We start from the raw sequence: 20,531 nt of genomic DNA, 5'->3' as shown, positions 1-20,531 counted from the left end.
AAAAAAACATACAGGGTTGGCATGCAAAATATTGTCCCAAATGAATAAGTAAATTAAAGAAACCATCCTGAGGCAAAAAGCAACTCTTGAAAATTAGAAAATACCCCTCTTAACAAAATATAACTTCAACCCTTGAGAAAGAAAGGCAAAAAAAATTATTAATCATAATAATATTTACCATAAAAATGTAATATGTAAATTAATAATCAAAACAGATCTGCAGAGGTGAATAAGGGACCCCGTTGCTGACAGAAATGGTACAATAAAATTTTCCCGCTGGAGCCAAAGCGCGTTATTAAAGGAGGAGATGGCAACCTCAGCTTCTGTATCATTGAACAAAGCGTTATGCTCAATTTGGGGTCATGTGCAGTGTTTTCACAATACCAAAATGTCAGTAGTTGGGACCAATACCAGTAAACTTTCGCAGTTCTTTGTACCAATTTCTTTAAACTACTGGGAACGTTTAACTTTTTTATAAATAAAAATAAATAACATGATATAATAATAAACATTTACATCTCTGTTTGTAACTTGTAATTGCAGTTATTTGCGGAATCATCATATTTGCATGGGTTGTGCACTTGCAGGTCTCCTCAGTGCAGATGAATCTATTGTTTTGAGGAATATGTGTAGTTGTCAGTTCTGACCAACTGAGAAAAAAGCATTACAATAAATCGTGCTACCATTGGTGATTAAATCTAATGATCGCTTAGCTCATTAAACATCATACCGCATGTCATGGCCACATCACCACCTCAGGTGTGCATTATTTTTTAATAATTCAACGGGCTGTTGTCAATTATTCCTTACTTAGAACTGGTTCTCTTTGAAATAAATATCTTGTGTGACTACGGGTAAATCTCCAGTTGTCACTGATGATTGTCATTTGGACCTTTCTGGACTACAATCCGCCATCAAAATGATAAGTTTTATTATTCCAACTGCTTTGAGAAAAGGCTAGAAATGATCCGCCACATAGTTTTGAACACTGGCTGGTTATGTACTTGCTCAAAATTTAATTTTGGATCATTTTTAACCAAAAAAAAGTGATAGACTGCAGCTTTAAGTAAACATTGCTGAAAGTGTTCAAGTTAGTAATAAAATGAATAAAGAAGCATATTACATTAAACAGAACAAGTGACATATCTTTTGATTTGCATTTGCACTTTTAAACTTAATTTACAGACATATTGACATATATTTTTTGTCATCCGTTGCTATGGTTATCACTTTGTCAATCCCTGCGATTTCAGATACAGTTACGAATTTACATACTCCCAAAACTTTGCAGCTTTTAGTGAATGGTTAAAAAATTTTCTCCAAAAGTGAACAAAGAGCATCACTGAAGCAGTCAATCACTTCAGTTCAATGCAATCTCACGGAATTACACCCTCTTGAGAAAATTCCAGTCATAATCAAAAAAGCTGTTTACACTGCACAATTAATCTCTTATTTACATCATATTTACACTTTGTTGGTTATCATGAAACAATCTGTGAACGTGCAGAATTCATTCTATAAGCTGAAGCTGAAGATTGAGGGGATTGTGACTAACAAACACTCAATGCACTCAACATATATGTCTATGATTGTCTACAGTGCTCAATGTTGCAAAAAAAAAAAAACTGTAAACTGAAATCTTTGAGGCCCTTAACAGAATGCTCATACAAATAGGCACTACTGCTAAAATTAAGTTGCTGCAATCTTATTACTTATGAATGGGAGAAAGTTTAAGGTGCAATATGGTGGAATAGTACCACCTTCTGAATAAAAGAGCCAATCGCTAGTTGGTAAAGTCATCACATCACTGTAGCTGCTGTTAGAAGCTCCAGTGAACAGCTTTGCAGAATTTGATGTTTCCCTATTCAAAAAGATAGGAGCTGTACTTGCATATCTGAAATAGCCATCCGAGATGCATTTCAAAGCTGGCCACAGAGTGAAATGACTTGCCTTAAAGGGACTCCAATATTACCCACTGCCTATCAGCTGCTTTCAAATGCTTCTGTATTTATCATACATGCGAGACCAAAAAGGGAACTGAAACTGGCTTACTGTCTTTATAAGCTAAACATTTAACATTATCATGAAATTCACAGCATTCCCTAATTTTAAATAGTCAGCAAAGATACTTTTATACAGAATTTTTACTAAATAAATCTGTAGATAAGGCTGTTTTTCACCCACACAAAGGATTGTAAATATGTGCTGCACTATGCACTTGTCACGGTAGCGCTACACAGCAGCAAAGAAGTGTGTGCCGGAGAAGGAGCGGGAGGAGAATTCTTGCGGAAGAGCCCATTCCCTCTCCCAGAGCCCCTCATCTGGAGGAGGAGAAACACACCAGAGCGAGGTGGTCCAAGTATGTTTGTAATCCTTAGAGGAAGCAGGCAAGTACAGAAGGCGAAGCTTTGACTTCCTTCCCAGAAAGCAAGGTTCACAGACAGCAGTCTGAGACACCTGGCATTGGTTCACATTTAGCACAGGCTTTTCATCAAAGGCTATTTACGGTGCATTATCTGCATGAAGATTCCCTCTGGAGTAACCTGGGATTAAGTGTCTGCTTAAAAGTGCAATGGGGTCACCCCTACTTGGGATTGAACCTGCAGCTTTGTGTTACAAGTAGTGTAACTATACACTCATGTCTCCATTCGGTTCGATACACATTCTGATCACACAAAAGGGTTACTCTAATGATACTTTCAACAAAAAATGTGAAGGGTTTATTGCTATTATTATTACTACTATTTCTAAGATATAATATAATATAATATAATATAATATAAAGTTTACAGAGAGTGCTGTTCATAAAAATGCTAAAATTGGTATTCATGAGTGGACCTGAACAGGCATGGTCTTGGTCCTTGTGCCCAATGCACAGGGTAATATGGTAACACCAAAATAGAAAAATTCATGATTCTGCTTAGCTGAAAATTAGGGTTGCTTAGATGCAGGAAATTTCCAGTGCATTTCAGAAACTTTTTGGAAAGTTTCCACAAATTTACTGGACATTTTCTGCCCCTTTGAAACCCTGTTGAAAATACAGAATTATGTTAGACTGTCGCTGATTAAATACATTTAAAAAGTTGTATTATTCTTAAAATATAATTAGATTATTATAAGCTGCAGTATTAAATATTTATTATAATTTACTGGTGAAATCAGACATTCTGCATTATCAGGATGAATTTTACATTTTGTACCACGATACATCATGGCATTATACTATCAGTACACCGCTAGTTACAAGCAAAAAGGTATTGCAATCAATTGAGTCAATGTTTCCATATCGTTAAATATGTTTTGGGAAATTAACAAAAAAATTTGAATTCTGTCATCATTTACTCATCCTCATGTCATTAGAAACCTGTACGACTTTCTTTCTTGAGTGGAAATTAAAAGATGACATTTTTCAGACTGCTGGTAACCAAACCATTTTGGTTACAATTGACTTCCATTGAATGGACAAAAAAAAAAGATTTCTTAAAATACCTTCTTTAGTGTTTTGCTAAGAGAAAGAATTAGAAAGAATTCATACAGGTTTGGAAAAACTAGAAGGTTAGCAAATGACAACCGAATTATCATTTTTATGTGGAGTATCCTTTTAGGAATGGCTTACTTATAGTTGTTTCTGCATAATAAACAAACTATAATGTGAACTAAACCCCAATTCTTTTAGCACATAAATACAGTACATAAATGAGCATAAATATAATGATTCAGGTCAAAAAGCTGTCTACTTTATAGCTCATAAAAACAAAACTAAGGAGAAAATAGCATTTTCATGCCTTAAAGGTAATGTTCGTTGTATCCATATTTAAATATCAGTTAATAGGTTATTAAGGCATACTGAGAAAGCCATGTTTGATCTGAAATTGAATTTTACTCATGTATGAGAGCACAAGCAGATTTGGGCACCCTGCAATTTCTTGCTTTCATCTTTTCTCCTTTTTATTTTTGAAAGCTGAAGTATAACTGGATCAGTCACCTCCAGCCCCATCTCAGAGTTGTGTCCAGACAAAAGACAGAGAGAGAAAAAGGAACAATGTGAGAGTATTTCACACTGAAACAACAGTGCCCTCATCTGGAAAGCGGAAGTATGCAGGGGGTGAATCAAAAGAATAGAAATCCTATTCAAATCCAAAATGATGCACAAGCAGCACAAAAACAGCAAGTTGTTAGATCGCCCTCATAATTTCCAGTTTCAAAGTCACGTTTTCAAAGGCAAAGTCTTATGGCCAATATTTAAACGATGATTAAAACGGCCTCACATCTGCACCAAACCACTAGACAACAGAGCTGTAGTCAAGGCAAATTACCTCAATGATGCCATCTGTCCACAGCCCAAATCCTCAAAGACCTAAATGCTTTAGATGAAGCTCAAATACACAAAAAGTGTAGTTTTAAAGGAACAGTACGCTCAAAAATGAAAGTTGTCATTACACATATTTAAAATAATGATTCTATCAGTACTTATTCGCCTTCATGTTGTTCCAAAAAAGTCTGCTACAATTTTTTTCTTTTTGAAGAATCATCCAGCTCTTATTCATACAACAACAAAGTTCATAGTGACCACAGGCTGCCAAACTCAAACAAAAGTTATATGGTTCCTTAAGACTTTTTTTGAAATGCTCTCACCAAGGTTGCAATTATTTGATCAAAAATACAGTAAAACAGCAATGTTATAAAATAGAAATGTACATTTTAAAATAACTTTTCTATTTTAATATATTTAAAAATGAAATTTATTTCTTTGATAGCCAAGCTTCAGTAGCTATTACAGTCTTCAGTGTCACGAGTCTACAGAAATCTAGTATGCTGATTTTAAGTGCTGCGCAATAAACATTTCTTATTACTATCATCAATGTTGAAAACAGTTGTGCTACTTAACATGTTTGTGGAAACCATGATACTTTTTCAGGAATAGAAAAACAGCATTTATTCGAAACAGCAATGTTTGGTTACCATGTAAATGTCTACTCTCACTTCTGATCACTTGCAAATACAAATATTTTGCTGATTATTCATTTTTCAAATAAAAAGAAATCTTACTGATATTTAACTTTTAAACATTTTTTAGAGCTTGGCCATTGTATTGAAAAGAGCTGTGTGATCATACAAATCTTCCATTTGTGTTCCATGTGTTCCAAACAACATGAGGTAAAACAAGTAAAAAAAAAAAAAATGCAGAATTACCATTACCATTTTTGGGTGAACTATCCCTTTAAATTGGTACAATCTTTGTTCCTGTTAAAATTAATAAGAGCTTAAGACCCAAGGAAGACCTCTGGACAATGATAGGGTTATCTTAGGTCAACTCACCAACGGTCATGGATTCGGGAAGACCAGGGGTCGGCAAAACACTAGTCACAGGCGCAATCTGTGCTGGCAAGTCTGACTCCATGCTGAGACAGCAAAAGGTAATACAGACTATAAGCATCAGTCTTCAAAGAAGAAATTTTACTAATAGAAATCTTACAAAAATGTGTTCTTTTGTTTCAGATACCTAAACTGGAGTTGGCTTTGTTTTTCACTGTCAGCTGGTGGGCTTGAGCTCTCCTTCTGTCCATGAAATTCAACATTCTCAACTGAACTGCCAGCTGTAAGCACAAAAACAGCAAATTTATCTGCCAGGACTGTAGTTACACATAACGCACTCAATTACATAGTGCTATATTTTAAGTTAATTTTTAAATTTGGAAAATCCGAAGACATAAAAAGCCTGCCACATCTATGTGGACAAGATTGTGAAAACATAGCAAGATGTCCCTGAATGAGGACAGTGTCTGACCTTGTTGTGTGTAGGGCTCACTGGGGGCCAAAGGTATGAGAATGTGTGAGTTGTCATTGTCAGTGATGATTTGCCTTGGACTCCATGTGGAAACACTGGATAAACTCCCCACAACCATCCTATGCAGAACAGAATGTTATGGTCACACTTTATTTTAATATGTCTTTGTTTCGATGTAATTCCACAAGTAGATTATAAGTAATATTAATTAATAACATGTACTTACTATAGGGTTTGGTTTATGTTAGTTGCTTGTAATTACAGTATGCATAAGTTATTACTATAGTAAATACGTTATTATTCAAAAGTTTGGAGTAGGTACGATTTTTTAAATGTTTTTAAAAGAAGTCACTTATGCTCAACAAGGCTGCATTTATTTGTTCAGAAATACAGTGAAATATTAATATTGAGAAATATTATCATAATGAAATAACTGATTAAAATAAATGTTCTATTTTAATGTCTCTTAAAATGTAATTTATTCCTGTGACAGCAAAGCTGAATTTTAATCAGCCATTACTTCAATCTTCAGTGTCACACGATCCTTCAGAAATCATTCTAATATGCTGATATGGTGAAAACAGTTGAGAACAGTTGTGCTACTTAATATTTTTGTGGAAACTGTGATACTATATTAACTTCTTAAATGTTAATATTAACTTCTTAAAAAAACCGTACTGACCCCAAACTTTTGAACATTAATTTACTTGTGATGTGTTACAAGCTTTATTATAAAGTTAATAGTTTGTCAATATTGCTTTTAATTGTCAATTCAACTCAAGTCTCACAACATTCTGGTGTTGATTAAAGGGATATAGTTCACCCAAAAATGAAAATTCTGTCCATTAATTACTCACCATTATGTCGATTCAAACACATAAGAGCTTCGTTCATCTTAATTTGTGTTCCAAAGATAAATGAAGGTCTTACAGGTTTAGAACGACATGAGGGTGAGTAATTAATGACAGAATTTTCATTTTTGGGTGAACTAACCCTTTAATGCAACAGATAAAGCAAAATGTCAAGTAAACTCACTGCTCTCCATTCCCAGGATCCTCTTCTGGGGGCTCCGGCCTGCTCTTTCCATAATTATCATTCTCTTCCTCCTCCTCATTGTCAATGCTCTTGGTATCAGGCAGTACTCCGTTCTGTGGGGGTGTTTCAGCCCAGCTCACGATCCCAGGCTCAGTCAGGCCGTTATGAACAGGAGAGGTGGAGTCCGGAGGGTCCAGAGCCTCCTCAGAACTCACATGACCCACCGTACTCTTCCTGAGACTCCTCACAACGTCCTCACCAGCCTCGTCCTCATCTTCTGCACCCGCATCCAAGTCATCATCAAAGGAGATGATGTTTGTGATCTTCTTTTTACGTCTGCGCTCTTTTCTTAAACCAGAATCTAAAATGCAAGTAAAAAGAATAATATGAGGGTGACTAAATGATGCCTGAATCTCAATTATCAATAGCAATATAACACTACAACAACATTTATTAGTGGGAAAAAGGAGAATAAAAACAGAAAATAAACACATTCAGAAAAAAAAAAAATCACTTTTAGGGGCACAACAACCTGTAATACATCTTTGTACTGTATTTGCCCTTAAAAAGTTCATAGTCATACATCAAGACCCTGATCGAAATGCGAAATCGGAAAATAAACTCTTGTGGCATCATTTCAAACAAAATCAGTCCAAAACAAGTTCATCTGGAGTTTGTTTTGGGAGTCCTAGACAGTTTGTTAAAAGCAAACTTTTCCAAAAGGTTTGCCCTAATTAGTAAACACCTTCAAACTACCATTTATTCCTGAGGATTATATAATAGGTAGGTGTGCTCTGGGGCTCCTCCTCTTTTGATGCAGAAATCTTCTCAGTTTCATCGAGATCAGACGCAAGTAAAAACATGAATTCACTGGAGAGCTGCTTCATAGTAGAAACTGAAGATTTCATTCTAATTGAAAGCAAAACTGACACTGCTGTTTAATACTGTAAAGTCACTTGCTTTAAAGAAATCTATTGCATAAAGTGCTATATAAATATATATATAAACGATGTGATTTGACTAAGTGCAGAACTGCAGAGTTTATGCAAACATATCCACTTCGCTATGATCAGATGCTTTCTTAACTGCTCTTTTCTCACTGCTGTCATTTGTGTTTATTTTGTTATTGATAGGAAAGCGTGCAGCACATATTTACATATTCGTCTAAACACTGCTCTTAGCAGTGTGGGTGGTGTTGGGATGTTCAAAAACAGTATAGCGCTGCTCAGGTATTTCAGGTATAACTTCTTTTTACCCCTAAGCAGAGAACGAAAAAGAATTTTGCTGTGAGTATATCAGGGCCTTAGGGGTATATATTACTACTCTACAATACAAATATGCACCTTTTAGGCGTAGATAACATACAAAGTTGTCCCTTCAGGGATTGCTAACACAGTGACAAGTTGTACTCTTAAAAGTACAATGTTTGCACATATTTCTGACAGTTCATGTGGATTTCTGTTATGGTATGTGACAAGTACCTGCAGAAGTGCTGCGGGGCAGGACAGGCAGTGGGTCTGATGGTGCATCTGAGCGAGGGATGAAACCAGGAACCACCGCAGTGGCGGTACCGATTTCCCGCAGAAGAGTGCTGACACCTTGAGTGGACTCTTTCCACAAACTGCTCATGCCCTGTGTGGACTCCTTAAGCAAGTGGGACACAGACGACCCCCCGCGGACCTGACCATTTAGGTCCGTGTTGTCGATGTTGATGGCAAACAGTATGGAATTGAGCCCTGTTGACACAAACTGAATTCAGACTTGCACAGGAAAGAATGCATAGCTACACATTATGATATGACTACAAGACAGCAATTGGCAAATATCTCATTTAAATATTACCTGCAGCCATGGTGGGCAGCATACTGGCTCTCTCCTCATCCAGAACAAAAGCCCAGTCTTCATAGAAGGCACTAAATAAGGGGCATATTAAAGAATTTACCAAAGAACCTTCAATAAGTTAAAAGAGTCTCACTGATACGTACAGAAAAACAACAATAAAAGACAAGAAAACAGAAGACATCCACAACAGTGAATCATGGGTGTCTGCACCTAAGGCGGGCATGGTCTGCCAGAAGCATGTGAAGATAGCGCTCTAGTGAGTGTTCGTTCAGAGCACAACGAAGCCATGCCCGGCCTCGGCCCTGCTCAGATGTGATATTCCGCAGAGAGTAGAAGCGCTGCAACTCATGACGGTTGAGGTGCTCCTTCACATAAAACCAGAACGTCAGCTCTGCAACACACAATAGACAACTGAATGAACCAACATGTTAATGTTCTCAGTTCCTCATAATAGAAAATTCTGACAGATACGAAATATTACAGAAGTTGTATAAAAGGAGGTCATTTTTTCGACCAGAATTTAGGAAATAAAATCCTAACACAAAAGTTCTAAGATTATTTGAAACATAAGTTTTTAGTTCTGTATTTACATCCCTCTGAATATTTTAGATTTCTTTATCTGTTGCTGGTTTCTGCCCAAGCTTGGATCAAAACAATGGTGCGTTTTACTTGGTTAGCTGTCTGTATGTAACACTTCTTCAAATGGATCACATAGGTCTCAGGAGGTCATAATTGTCTGGGCTCTGTGACATTTAGGTATTGCAGGATACAGGGTGCTGCAGCCTCGTGGTTAAATATCTGGGCTGGAAACCAAAAGGTTGTGGGTTTAGATGTGACCATTTTCACAAAAATATTCTCTTATGCTCACCAAGGCATTTATTTGATCAAAATTACAGTAAAACTGTAATCCTGTGAAACATTATTACAGTTTTAAATAACTGTTTTCTATATTATTCACTGCTGTAATGGCAAAGCTGAATTTTAAGTAGCCATTACTCCAGTCACGTGATCCTTAAGAAATCTTTCCAATATGCAGATTTGGGGCCCAAGAAACATTGGTAACACTTTCCTTAAAACCTTTATGTATAATGCATTATAAAAGTACTTGTAATACACCTTACAATGCATTGTACAATCTCATGAATAATTGTAACCCCAGTTAATACTTACAGTTAAATTATAACGCTTATCAATTCATTGTTACTCTATGCATTTTAAATTCGGTAATAATTATTTACGACAAGATATAATGCACTACAATGCACATTATGAATAATTATAATGCATTATACCCTTTAATAACCCTTTATAATAAATTACACAAAGGCTTTAAGTAAAGTGTTACTTAATTTAATGTTAATTTACGTAATTTAATGCATCCTTAAAAGTAATAGTTTCTTTTTTTATCAAAAAGAAAATCATATATATAGACGAAGTCATTTTCAGGCATCAAAATAATAAAAGTTTATTACAGTTTTAATTTTTTTTTTTTCATATATTAGAATGTATCCTGTTTAATTCAATTTTTTCTGAGCAAATAATAATGACTATCATTATTTTTACCATGATTTACAGACGACACGCACTAAAATGTCATTGAGTGTAATAATAGTTCATATATTAAAACTTTTGTCAGGCATATTTACAGAGAGAATCGTTAAAATGCTCTATCTAAGGATTACAATGCAGCCCCCAAAAACTAATTAATGCTTTCTATTTATATGAAATCACTTTTTCTCATTTAGTTTGATGCGGACACCTTGTACAGATGTCTCGTCTTTCACCCATATACACAAAAACATCTGCAAGATAAGACTTAGCACAACAGATACGCGTGTGAACTCATTCAGCTATGAATTTTATCAAGTATGTTTGTTAAGGACTTGAGTTTCGAGAAGAGTTCATCAAGTACATTATTTACAATAGAAACTCAAGCTTAATGAACATCACTCAAAATCCCCACTACTTTCTGAGTGACAATCAACTTTCTAATCTACAAAAGCTAAAAGTACTCAGCATTGATTCATAGTATCACTCTTAGTTCTGCTGTTAATTTTAAACAGCTCAAAACCACAGCAGGTGCAAAAACCTCAGAAAAAACCTTGTTTCTCTTTTTTGCCATTTTTACAAGGCATGTTGCATAACCATCTGGTTTCATAAACAGTATCAGCACCTGGTTTTCCTGTATGAGCACTTATGAGCATCTGTTTCCTCTATGGACAACCCAAAACACCACATGTGTTCTTTGTTACTAGGGAAATCTCTCTGGCAATGTCTCTCAGGGGTACCAACTAAGACAAACTCATTAAGCAGAGCAAAGAGTTCAGTGAGTAAAAGCTTGGAAAAACACTTCACTTCAGCATGTTCTTTCTGAAGATCATGCGTCAATTAATATGGCTGGCCAAAAGATGAGTGACAAGAAAGTAAGGTCTAGATGGCCATTATTTGATGGAATCAGTTACAGTACCTGCTTCAGTTTTACTGCTAAATCCAGCAGCATGTTTAATGGCAGCTGCTGTGAGGGCTAAACCACGACTTTTCCTCAAGCCATGTTGAAGTACTGCTTCAAACTGGGCACACAGGCATATGACTCTACAAACACCAAAAGAGGGGAAAAAATTATAATTTAATTAAAGCACATAACGTTGGCTTAATCGTATCAAACCATTTATTTTATTCAGATTTCTAAATAAATAGGTAATATTTTTATGGCACCTGCTATCAGAATCCGAGGCAATCTCCTTCCTGCCACCAAAGCGAATTTGGCACTGAGGAAAAGATAATTGATTTTAAAAAAGTCATGTTCGGTCCTTAACTAACATTATTATATTTCAAAATACAAATTATTCATAACAGTTGAAAATGTCATTTCATTGTATATCTTCTTCACAGACCCCTGCAGTAGCATCATGGGCACCTATATAAATATTAATATTTAATAACCTGATCGACCATTGGTACTAAACTCACTTACTAAATACAACAGCTGGTAAACGGGAGAAACATAAACAGTTTTCTGCACTCAAAATAAAATGGCATGGCTCAACAGGGCATTATGTAGCACTGGAGTGTTTGTTCACAAAAAGGCAAAGGCAAAATAGGCACAAAAAAAAAAAAAGAAAAGAAAAACAGTTGTTTATCATTAGGATTTATATTGTTTTCTTAACCAAAACATCCGATGATTAACAGATATTTGTAGATTGGGACAATGATATAACACTAATAAGAGTAAAATTTATTTAATAAGTGTAAAAATTGCTATCATGTGATGTATGTGTGTGTGTGTGTATATATATATATATATATATATTAGTGCTGTCAAATGATTAATTGTGATTAATCGCATCCAAAATAAAAAAAATTGTTTACATAATATATGTATGTGTGCTGTGTATATTTGTTATGTATTAGGGATGCACGATATATCGGCCACCATACTGGTACTGGCCGATAAATGTTAATTTTTCTATTATCGTTACCGAACCGATAAGAAAATTTGGCCGATATATTAAAGCCGATAAATAATGCATTATCTCCTGCAGAGGCACTTCAGATGCGCACTGTTTGCCACGATGGTTTTTAATTGCTTGAAATGTTATTGGAATCACTTCGAAAAGGAAAATACAGTGAAGTGCAGCATCTGCAGGGAAAGTCTATCATATTATAATGAGAACATTACTGTTAAATAATTAATGGAATCTCTGTGCTCCCGTGTTGTTAGAGTGCATCCACAACGGCTATACATTCATGACTAGCACAGTTAAGTTCGCTTGTGCATTTGCAGTCTTTTGTGCAACTGTAGGTTGTAATATTGTGTTTATTTTATGCATATATATCTGATTTATTTCATAAGCCTATAGAACTCGTTTGGTTAAGCTAATAGAGCATTAATACAGTGCTTCAGTGATCATCTTTAGCTCAGCACATGCAGCTAAAACTACAGCGCACAACATTAATAACTATATGATTGGGACTATCATATATATAAAATATTATAATGAGAACATATTATTATAAAACGTTGTGAATTCTTTGGTTTAATATGGCTTAAAGAGCGCATCCACAACAGAAGTTACACATTCTGGTTAGCACGTAACTTAGTTCGAGTTCACTTGTGCATTTGTGTCTTTTTGTAGGCTACATACAAGTTAATATTATATTATATTATATAAGGTAATATTATGTTTAGTTTATGTTGTATAAATAGCTGATTAATCTCATATATGATGCATTTCCTTGAGTTAAATAAGCTGCCAGCAAAGCACTTCAGTTTACTAGTGTTCATTCAGCTCTTAAGTTTCAATGCACACAGCTCGAACAGCAATGCACAACATTAATAACAATGATTGAGACTATCATATATATTATTAAAATGAGAACACTATTATAATAAAACGTTGTGAATTCTTTGGCTTAATTTGTCGCGTTTCAGCGTGTTGTTGCGGGAAGAGCCAAGAGCGTGTCACATCTTATTAGCGCATAACTTAGTTCAAGATCACTTACGCGTTTGAGTCTTTTTGTGCATAAGTTATAATATTACATTTATGTTGTATAAATAATAAGCGCTTCAGTTTACCGGTGTTCATTCAGCTCTTCAGCGGCTCACGCAGTTAAAACTGCATGCTGCTATTTTAAATAGTGGTAATAATTTAAGATACTTCTTTTTCAAAATCATTGATATATTAATAATAATAACCACTAGTGCTGTGTTCGATACGACGATGTATCGTCACAAGAGATTTGACAATATGAGTATCGATACAGCTGGCCCTGCAAGTGTGCAGCAGTGACCGCGCTTAATTTGAATACAAGAACACCGTTTAAAATGGAGTAGAAATGTGCAAGGTTTCTAAAAAAATAATGAATATACGTATCGTATCTTTGCTGGTGATAAACAGCCCTAATAACCACCACTTTTATTTTTATCTTATTATTTTCATCAACAATATGGTTTTATTAAAATAATTTAATTGTCGGTGCGGAGGCTATTCCGTTTAATTTATCCATGGCACATGATTTTTGATTTTTATTATTTATTTTTTTTACAGGTATGTTGTCCAGTGACTTGTTTGCATTATTTAAGCATAGTTTTATTTATTTGTAAGGCTGCTTTGTGTTTGATTTATGTTTACTGTGTTTAATGCTTTTAATGGTGAGACTTTTTTGAAATCAGGCTCAAAAATCATATAAAAATTATCCAAGCCAACATCCAAGACAACATATCAGTTATTGGCTTTCATCTATTAAGAATTATCGGTTCTATGTATCGGCCAAAATTTTCATATCGGTGCATCCCTATTACATATATAAATACACACACATGCATGTATTGCAGAAAAATATATGTTTAGTTTATATATTAAATACATTTATTTATAATATAAACAGAGCTGGGTAGTAACTGATTACATGTAATCTGGATTACGTAATCAGATTACAAAAATTAGTATACTTGTAATTAGAGTAAATTACATTTTAAACTACTCGTAATCAGCCTACGGTTACTTTTTTATGGATTACATGATTACATATTATTCACACAATAGCAATAAATTATTCATAATTCATTGATTCTCCCTAATTTCTCTTTTTCATCTTTTAAATTTTCCTTTCTAAACTAGCGTACCGATTATATACATATTATAAATGTATATATTGTCCAGTTTTGTGGACATTCACACAAAGATCAGTCATTAGTCAGGTGGCGACAGCATTTGAACACTGGGTTTACAAAAATCATTTCAGGTTTAAGAAGGGTTTCAACACTGCATCAACTACTGATGAACAAATTCATTTTTATTTGAATTATTACTCTTTAGGTTTTTTTTTAACCATGTATTATTAATTATAACTAATTAAAATGCACATATTCACATTATTTCTTAGTTACATGTAATGCAGGCATTCCAAAACTTTTTGTCATCTAAACCTTATTCACCAAATTTACCCCTGAGATTTTAAAATAAATATTTCAATAATTATGTATCACATTTGCATGCTCACGGTTTCTATTATGTTGATTAATCATCACATGGCATGCAGGTAAATAAAAATATATTTTTTAGCAAGTGTTTTATTTAAAACAAAGACTACAGAAATACAAAGATGGTTCACCCCTATACTTAAACTGCAACGCACAATATGGAGGAATAGTCCCACCTTCTAAATGAAAGAGCAAAATTTCCCATAGAAACCTGACTAGACCAGCCAATGCATATGCGCAGTCATAAGCGTGTTATGACTCATTGCACATTGGCTAGTCTAGCCTGAAAAATAAGCTTTTTAAACGCTATTTGAGCATTAGAAACAACATTCATGGGGCAATTAATTTCAGATTTTTGTTGCTGATTTCACATATGTAATTTAATTGTGAGTTCAGCGAGCAGTTTTTGAGATTTCAGGATTCCCCCATTTATTAAGATAGGTCTTGTACGAGCTGCACGGAGGCGTTGCAAATATGGCCGCCAAGTAAAGAGACTTTCCTCAAAAAGAAGTTTGTTTTAAAATGACTAATTTTCATTTTATTTATTAATTTTATTTTTATGATTTAATTAATGGTCAGCTTTTCATTAAACTCACAACCCCCACCCGCAGTTCCTTTACGAACCTTAGTTTGGGAAACCTTGATGTAATATAATGTTTAATGCACTTCATGGTGTAAATTACAATGAATGGAACAAGTTTTCTTACTCTTTGCATTTTTTACATCATTATGGTACAAGATAATGCTATCAATGTGATAAACGAGTTAAATCAAAAGTAATCTAAAAGTAATCTAATTATATTACCTAAAATGTGTAACGTAACGGATTACGTTACTGACTACAATTTTTGTCATGTAATCTGGAATCAGTAACAGATTACAATTTGTAAGTAATCTACCCAACTCTGAATATAAATTATATGAATATAAATATAGACATGTAAATACATGTAAATATTTTCAAAATATATACTGTATGTGTGTGTATTTATATATACATAATAAATATACACAGAACACACACATATATTATGCAAACAAAAACTTTTATTTTGTATGCGATTAATCGTTTGACAGCACTAATATATATATATATATATATAGTACTCATACACCAGTCGTCCTGGTATCTCTAGTGTTATATTTAGCCACTGAAAAGCCTATAAACCACTTCTCTTCTCGTCCCAAGCCAGCATTGCCAAAGAGGAAATGTTTTGTGATAACACTGGAAAGAAATAAATTATCATACAGTCAATGAAACAACTCAATGTCACCTTACCTGTTTAACTGCATCAAGAAGTCTCTCTAACAGGTTTTGTCTTTTCAGGTCATTTTGCTGCGCGCCTGTAAGGAACAATGTCCTGAAATATTACTGGCTGAATTTACCTCACTTAACAGCATAAAAATACTTCAAATAAACACACAAAGACCACAGAGCATGAAATGAACAAAAATGATTAACAATATGGTAAACGATTGACTGCTTAGAAAAGCACAAGCTGTTTTTAATGGTGTAGGCACTATCAGTTTGAATATACTTATCTATTTCTTCTTCATAGACCCACAATTATATATACATATATTTATATACATAGAGAGATACAGACATTTATATATATGCAGTCAATCTTTTACCATAATGTTATTCATACTGTGATTCATTTCATGCACTTTGATTTTTGTCCTGAATGAAGCCCAACACAGTAACACATTTGGCATGACCTGTCAAAACAACAAAATTAGGAAGTTGTTGCAGCTACTGTAGATATGGAGATATGTAGACGGAACGATCAGATTTACTCTTCTAAGGTTCAAAATTTAAGTTCAAGTTTACTCTATTTTATTCCATTTTAAATGGTCTTGTCATTTAGCTCTTTAAATAAGTATGACATTTGAGGATCTGCATATTCACACCACAGCGACACAGACGGAATGTTTTGAAACCTCTGGCTGCCTGACAAACAATATTTAACATTACATGACGATATACAACGTATTATATACAAATAAACAACTTAACAGCATGAATCCATCACCTTAGGTTTACAACTCACCGTTCATTCTGAAATTCCAGATCAAACGGTTTAGCAAGCGACATGAATCCCGGTTGTGTAGGTCCCCAAAAGTATCAGATTAATGCCAAAAGACGTTTAACAACACTGTTTACATTTTGGGTCGTTCTCCATAGTTTCATTTGCAGAGCAGTTAGACGTTACAGTACAGCCTAGGCCTAGCTTAGACAACACTAGCAGTTTTTTAAAGCCGTTTAATGCATCACAACTATGAATATTCTGTTTATGAAGTATCGTAAGGGTTTACTGTTTAGCAAGAGTGAACTGTTTCTACCGAGTTAAACTGTATCGTTCTGCTAACGAGAACTCGCTAATGCCACTGTACGGCGCTCGTGTCAGTCACATGACATTGCCCTGGAGTCACGTGACAGCAACATTGTCACGTGGGTCATACCTATATAGCCTGATAAATAATTTAAAACATTATTACAAAATATTCTGAAGTCGAATTTACGTCAATGGATTCTGAAAGTCTGATTTAAAGAGACAGTTCACACAAACATGAAAACTCCGTCATCGTTTACTCACTCTCGTGTCGTTCCAAACCTGTATGACTTTATTTCTAAGGTGAAACACAAAAGGAAATCTTAGGCAGAACTGAACAACTTCCGTTACCTTAACGTTCATTTTTCTTTTTTTCTTTTTCTTTTTTCATACAGTGATAGTAAATGGTGACTGATACTATCATTGTGCCTAACATATCGTTCTGGGGAGATAAAACAGAGATTATCTCACTATGCTTTGGGATAAAATATACATTGTTTGGAAAAAAAATTAAATGTAAAAGGGTAAATGATGGCAGATTAAAAATGGGTGAACTATCCTTTTATTACATTTATTACATGCATTTATTTCTTCTATTTATAAATAGTAAGACTTCATAATTGAAGTAACATTTTAATTTAGCAAAGATACAGCATAAATGTGTGTGACCTTTTGAACAAAGTATGGTGAAAATTGTTCTAATATTTGATCAACTCTAATATCGCATTCCATTCTTCCAGTGAGATGTTCACTTCTGACAGTCAGATATCATCCTGAGTTCAAGTCCTGTGTCCATTATTAGTGCATCCAGTAGTCGTGACAGTTTTGTCCAGTCTGGACAGAGTAATGGTGAGACGATGTTCGCTATCATCATTCACCAGGTGATGTGCAGTGTTTTCTGAGTCTGCTGCTGTTATAGAAGTTCCAGTGATCTCCTCTCTACATGACAGGTGTACAGTGGTAAGCTTGCACTGTCTTTGTAGTAACCAGCAATGTAGTGCCTTCCTCAGTGGAGGGAAGAGGCAGGTTGGAGTTGTAGTGATGCTGGTTCAATCCGTCAGTATCTTCAGATTGCTCTGTGACATTCGAGCCTCTCTCGCTGTCAGTCTTTTGTTCTTGGCCTTTCACTGTGTGACATTTCATTGACTTTATGAGAATTTGTTTCCCACACAATTAATGTCACTATAAAAACAATGACTGCAAACTTAAGCATATTTAGACATACAAATCATACTAAATGAAATAATGTATTTGTGACCCTGGACCACAAAACCAGTCTTATATCACTGGGGTATATTTGTAGCAATAGCCAAAAATACATTGTATGGGTCAAAATTATCGATATTTCTTTTATGCCAAAAATCATTAGGATATTAAGTAAAGATCATGTTCCACGAAGATATTTTGTAAATTTCTTAACGTAAATGTATCAAAACTTAATTTTTGATTAGTAACATGCATTGCTAAGAACTTCATTTGGATAACTTTAAAGGCGATTTTCTCAATATTTAGATTTTTTTTGCACCCTCAGATTCCAGATTTTCAAATAGTTGTATCTCAGCCAATTATCCTAAACAAACCATACATCAATGGAAAGCTTATTTATTCAGCTTTCAGATGATGTATAAATCTCAATTTCGTAAAAAAAATTGACACTTAAGACTGGTTTTGACATCCAGAGTCACATTTGTTGCAATAATGCCATACACATCAAGTAAAGTAAACTAAAAATAAATGTATGCCCTATGATTATGACACTTATAGCCTATTAAAGTGCTAACATTTGAAGGAATGTATTATAATTTGGACAAAACTGTCTACATTTTTCTTAATATATCAAAAGCCTTGCAACATTATACCTTTGTTCATGATGGGCTTACAGGTTTTTCTGCGTATAACTCGCAGAATAATGGTCAGTACTGTGAAAGCTCCCAGGAACACAAAAAACACGATCAAAATTAAACGGATATTTTGATTCTTTTCAACTTCATTTTCTGGGACTGAAAAGGACACAATGAGGCACTGAATAAGAGACTGAAATCATAAGACATTGTGTACTTCATGATACAGTTCGACTCATAAGTGATCATACCTTTTGCAGAATTATCAAGAGTTTAAATAATTTTATTTGAATAATAGCATTTAAATAATAATTGCATTTGGTATTTTGTTGTACTGCCCTAAAGAAACTCATGAACAGCTATTTCTATGCATTTATATTACACATATATTTCAGAAGACAAATTAGTTTATATCCTCATGGTTTTTAATATACAACAAAATAATTTGCGTAAATCAAGGTATTTGTCTTGGAGAATATATAGACAAAGATTCTATTATATATTGAATGTTGAATTGTTAAGTAGCTTCTTCAGGGCAGTAAAAAAATATATTTTTCAAAAATTCTAAACAACTTACTAATTCTGCAAGGAGTATGTTGACTTACCATAACTGTAACTATTACATTTATACATAAAATGAGTAAATTCAATGTGCTTGTACAACTATCTTAGTCTGAGTTTTGAAAATGAAAATGAAATGAAAAACGTTTTAAATCAGATATAAAAACAATACTTACTTGAGGTACAAAATGTTTTGCAAATAATTGGTGGGGAGTTGCATCTAATGGAGCAATGTTGACACTCCTCAAGAAGTCCATCGTAATAATAATTCTTTGCACATTTTCCCTCAGCATAAATAATAATGTAAAGCAGCAATATAAAGAGAAGCATCTTCCACTGAGGTGCTAGGAGTCACTGAACACTTACGCAGCAGCCAACTTTTTATTATGCCCCAGTATGTAAATATGTCTTAAGAAGGGGATGTCCCTGAGCCATGTACACTTTTGTCTTTCACATTGTTATCAGTTTAAATTTTAATCACATTTTCTCATGACAAAATGACCAAAACAAAAATCCATTTTTGTTTAACTATCTATGTAACTACATTGTAAAAAAAAAAAAAAAATATATATATATATATATATAGTTTTTACAGACAAAAACTGGCAGCTTCCAGAATTTAGCTGTCCATATTTAGAAAACAACCCATAAATTTTAGTTTAAAACTGTAAAGTCCACGTGCTACTAAAATCTGTTTTGTAGTATACATAAATATACATAAATGATAACAAAAACCTAAACGAAATACCATCAAATGTTAAGTGTCACCATGGGGAAAACATGAAATATCAGTTACTGTTTTTCACTGTAAATTATAAGATGTCTTGTAAACTAACATTATATTACAATTTGTACTCCTGTTAACCAAAGTCTTTTACAGTTAATTCTATCATCGTTTTTTACAGTGTGTCAGTAATTTCAACTTTCAATAGTGACCTTTCAAATAAAATAAAATGGACTAATAAATATGTTCTTAAATTATTTTAATTGCAAAAGTCTGTATACATAACACAAATAATATATTCCTGATACTGCTATAAACACATAAAAGCAAGCACTGCTTATTAGATATAGTGGGACAACATATTAGTAAAAATAGCACAAAAACACAACGTGAAAATAATACAAATCAAGAATGTTTGACT

The 20,531-nt window shown here is 34.0% G+C and overlaps 2 protein-coding genes across 5 annotated transcripts in view; both read right to left on the bottom strand.

Annotated features, from left to right (window-relative positions):
- snx29 (sorting nexin 29) overlaps window positions 1-17,080 on the bottom strand; it is a 152,465-nt gene extending 135,385 nt beyond the window's left edge. For all 3 annotated transcript variants that reach the window (XM_058792899.1, XM_058792900.1, XM_058792901.1), the window contains exons 1-11: window positions 16,703-17,080; window positions 15,928-15,992; window positions 11,381-11,433; window positions 11,133-11,257; window positions 8,876-9,056; window positions 8,666-8,736; window positions 8,305-8,559; window positions 6,824-7,184; window positions 5,789-5,907; window positions 5,504-5,597; window positions 5,320-5,402 (exon numbers count right to left, since the gene is read on the bottom strand). In XM_058792899.1, the coding sequence (XP_058648882.1) occupies window positions 5,320-5,402; window positions 5,504-5,597; window positions 5,789-5,907; window positions 6,824-7,184; window positions 8,305-8,559; window positions 8,666-8,736; window positions 8,876-9,056; window positions 11,133-11,257; window positions 11,381-11,433; window positions 15,928-15,992; window positions 16,703-16,709 (1,414 nt within the window). In that variant the 5' untranslated portion in view covers window positions 16,710-17,080. The remainder of the gene's footprint in view (window positions 1-5,319; window positions 5,403-5,503; window positions 5,598-5,788; window positions 5,908-6,823; window positions 7,185-8,304; window positions 8,560-8,665; window positions 8,737-8,875; window positions 9,057-11,132; window positions 11,258-11,380; window positions 11,434-15,927; window positions 15,993-16,702) is intronic.
- A 254-nt stretch (window positions 17,081-17,334) lies between these two features.
- Window positions 17,335-19,738, bottom strand: LOC131551256 (tumor necrosis factor receptor superfamily member 17). 2 transcript variants are annotated; one of them, XM_058794051.1, is made up of 3 exons: window positions 19,563-19,738; window positions 18,844-18,912; window positions 17,335-18,111 (listed from the first exon to the last, which is right to left on the bottom strand). In XM_058794051.1, exons 1-3 carry the CDS (start codon window positions 19,714-19,716, stop codon window positions 17,924-17,926), a joined length of 411 nt encoding a protein of 136 aa, XP_058650034.1. In that variant the 5' UTR covers window positions 19,717-19,738; the 3' UTR covers window positions 17,335-17,923. The 2 variants fall into 2 exon arrangements, with proteins under 2 accessions (XP_058650034.1, XP_058650033.1); XM_058794050.1 differs by having other exon boundaries at window positions 17,336-18,111; window positions 18,844-18,984.
- Window positions 19,739-20,531: the final 793 nt, after the last annotated feature.

The sequence above is a fragment of the Onychostoma macrolepis genome, chromosome 12 (genome assembly GCF_012432095.1).
Source record: "Onychostoma macrolepis isolate SWU-2019 chromosome 12, ASM1243209v1, whole genome shotgun sequence".
Lineage (NCBI taxonomy): Eukaryota > Metazoa > Chordata > Actinopteri > Cypriniformes > Cyprinidae > Onychostoma > Onychostoma macrolepis.
This window is presented reverse-complemented; position numbering and strand designations above follow the sequence as displayed.

Coding starts and splice junctions, on each gene's coding strand:
- LOC131551256 (XM_058794050.1), bottom strand. CDS start 19,716: ATGCTTCTCTTTATATTGCTGCTTTACATTATTATTTATGCTGAGGGA. Junction 18,985..19,562: donor CAAAACATTTTGTACCTCAA/GTAAGTATTGTT, acceptor TGTCCTTTTCAG/TCCCAGAAAATGAAGTTGAA. Junction 18,112..18,843: donor TAAGCCCATCATGAACAAAG/GTATAATGTTGC, acceptor AATGTCACACAG/TGAAAGGCCAAGAACAAAAG.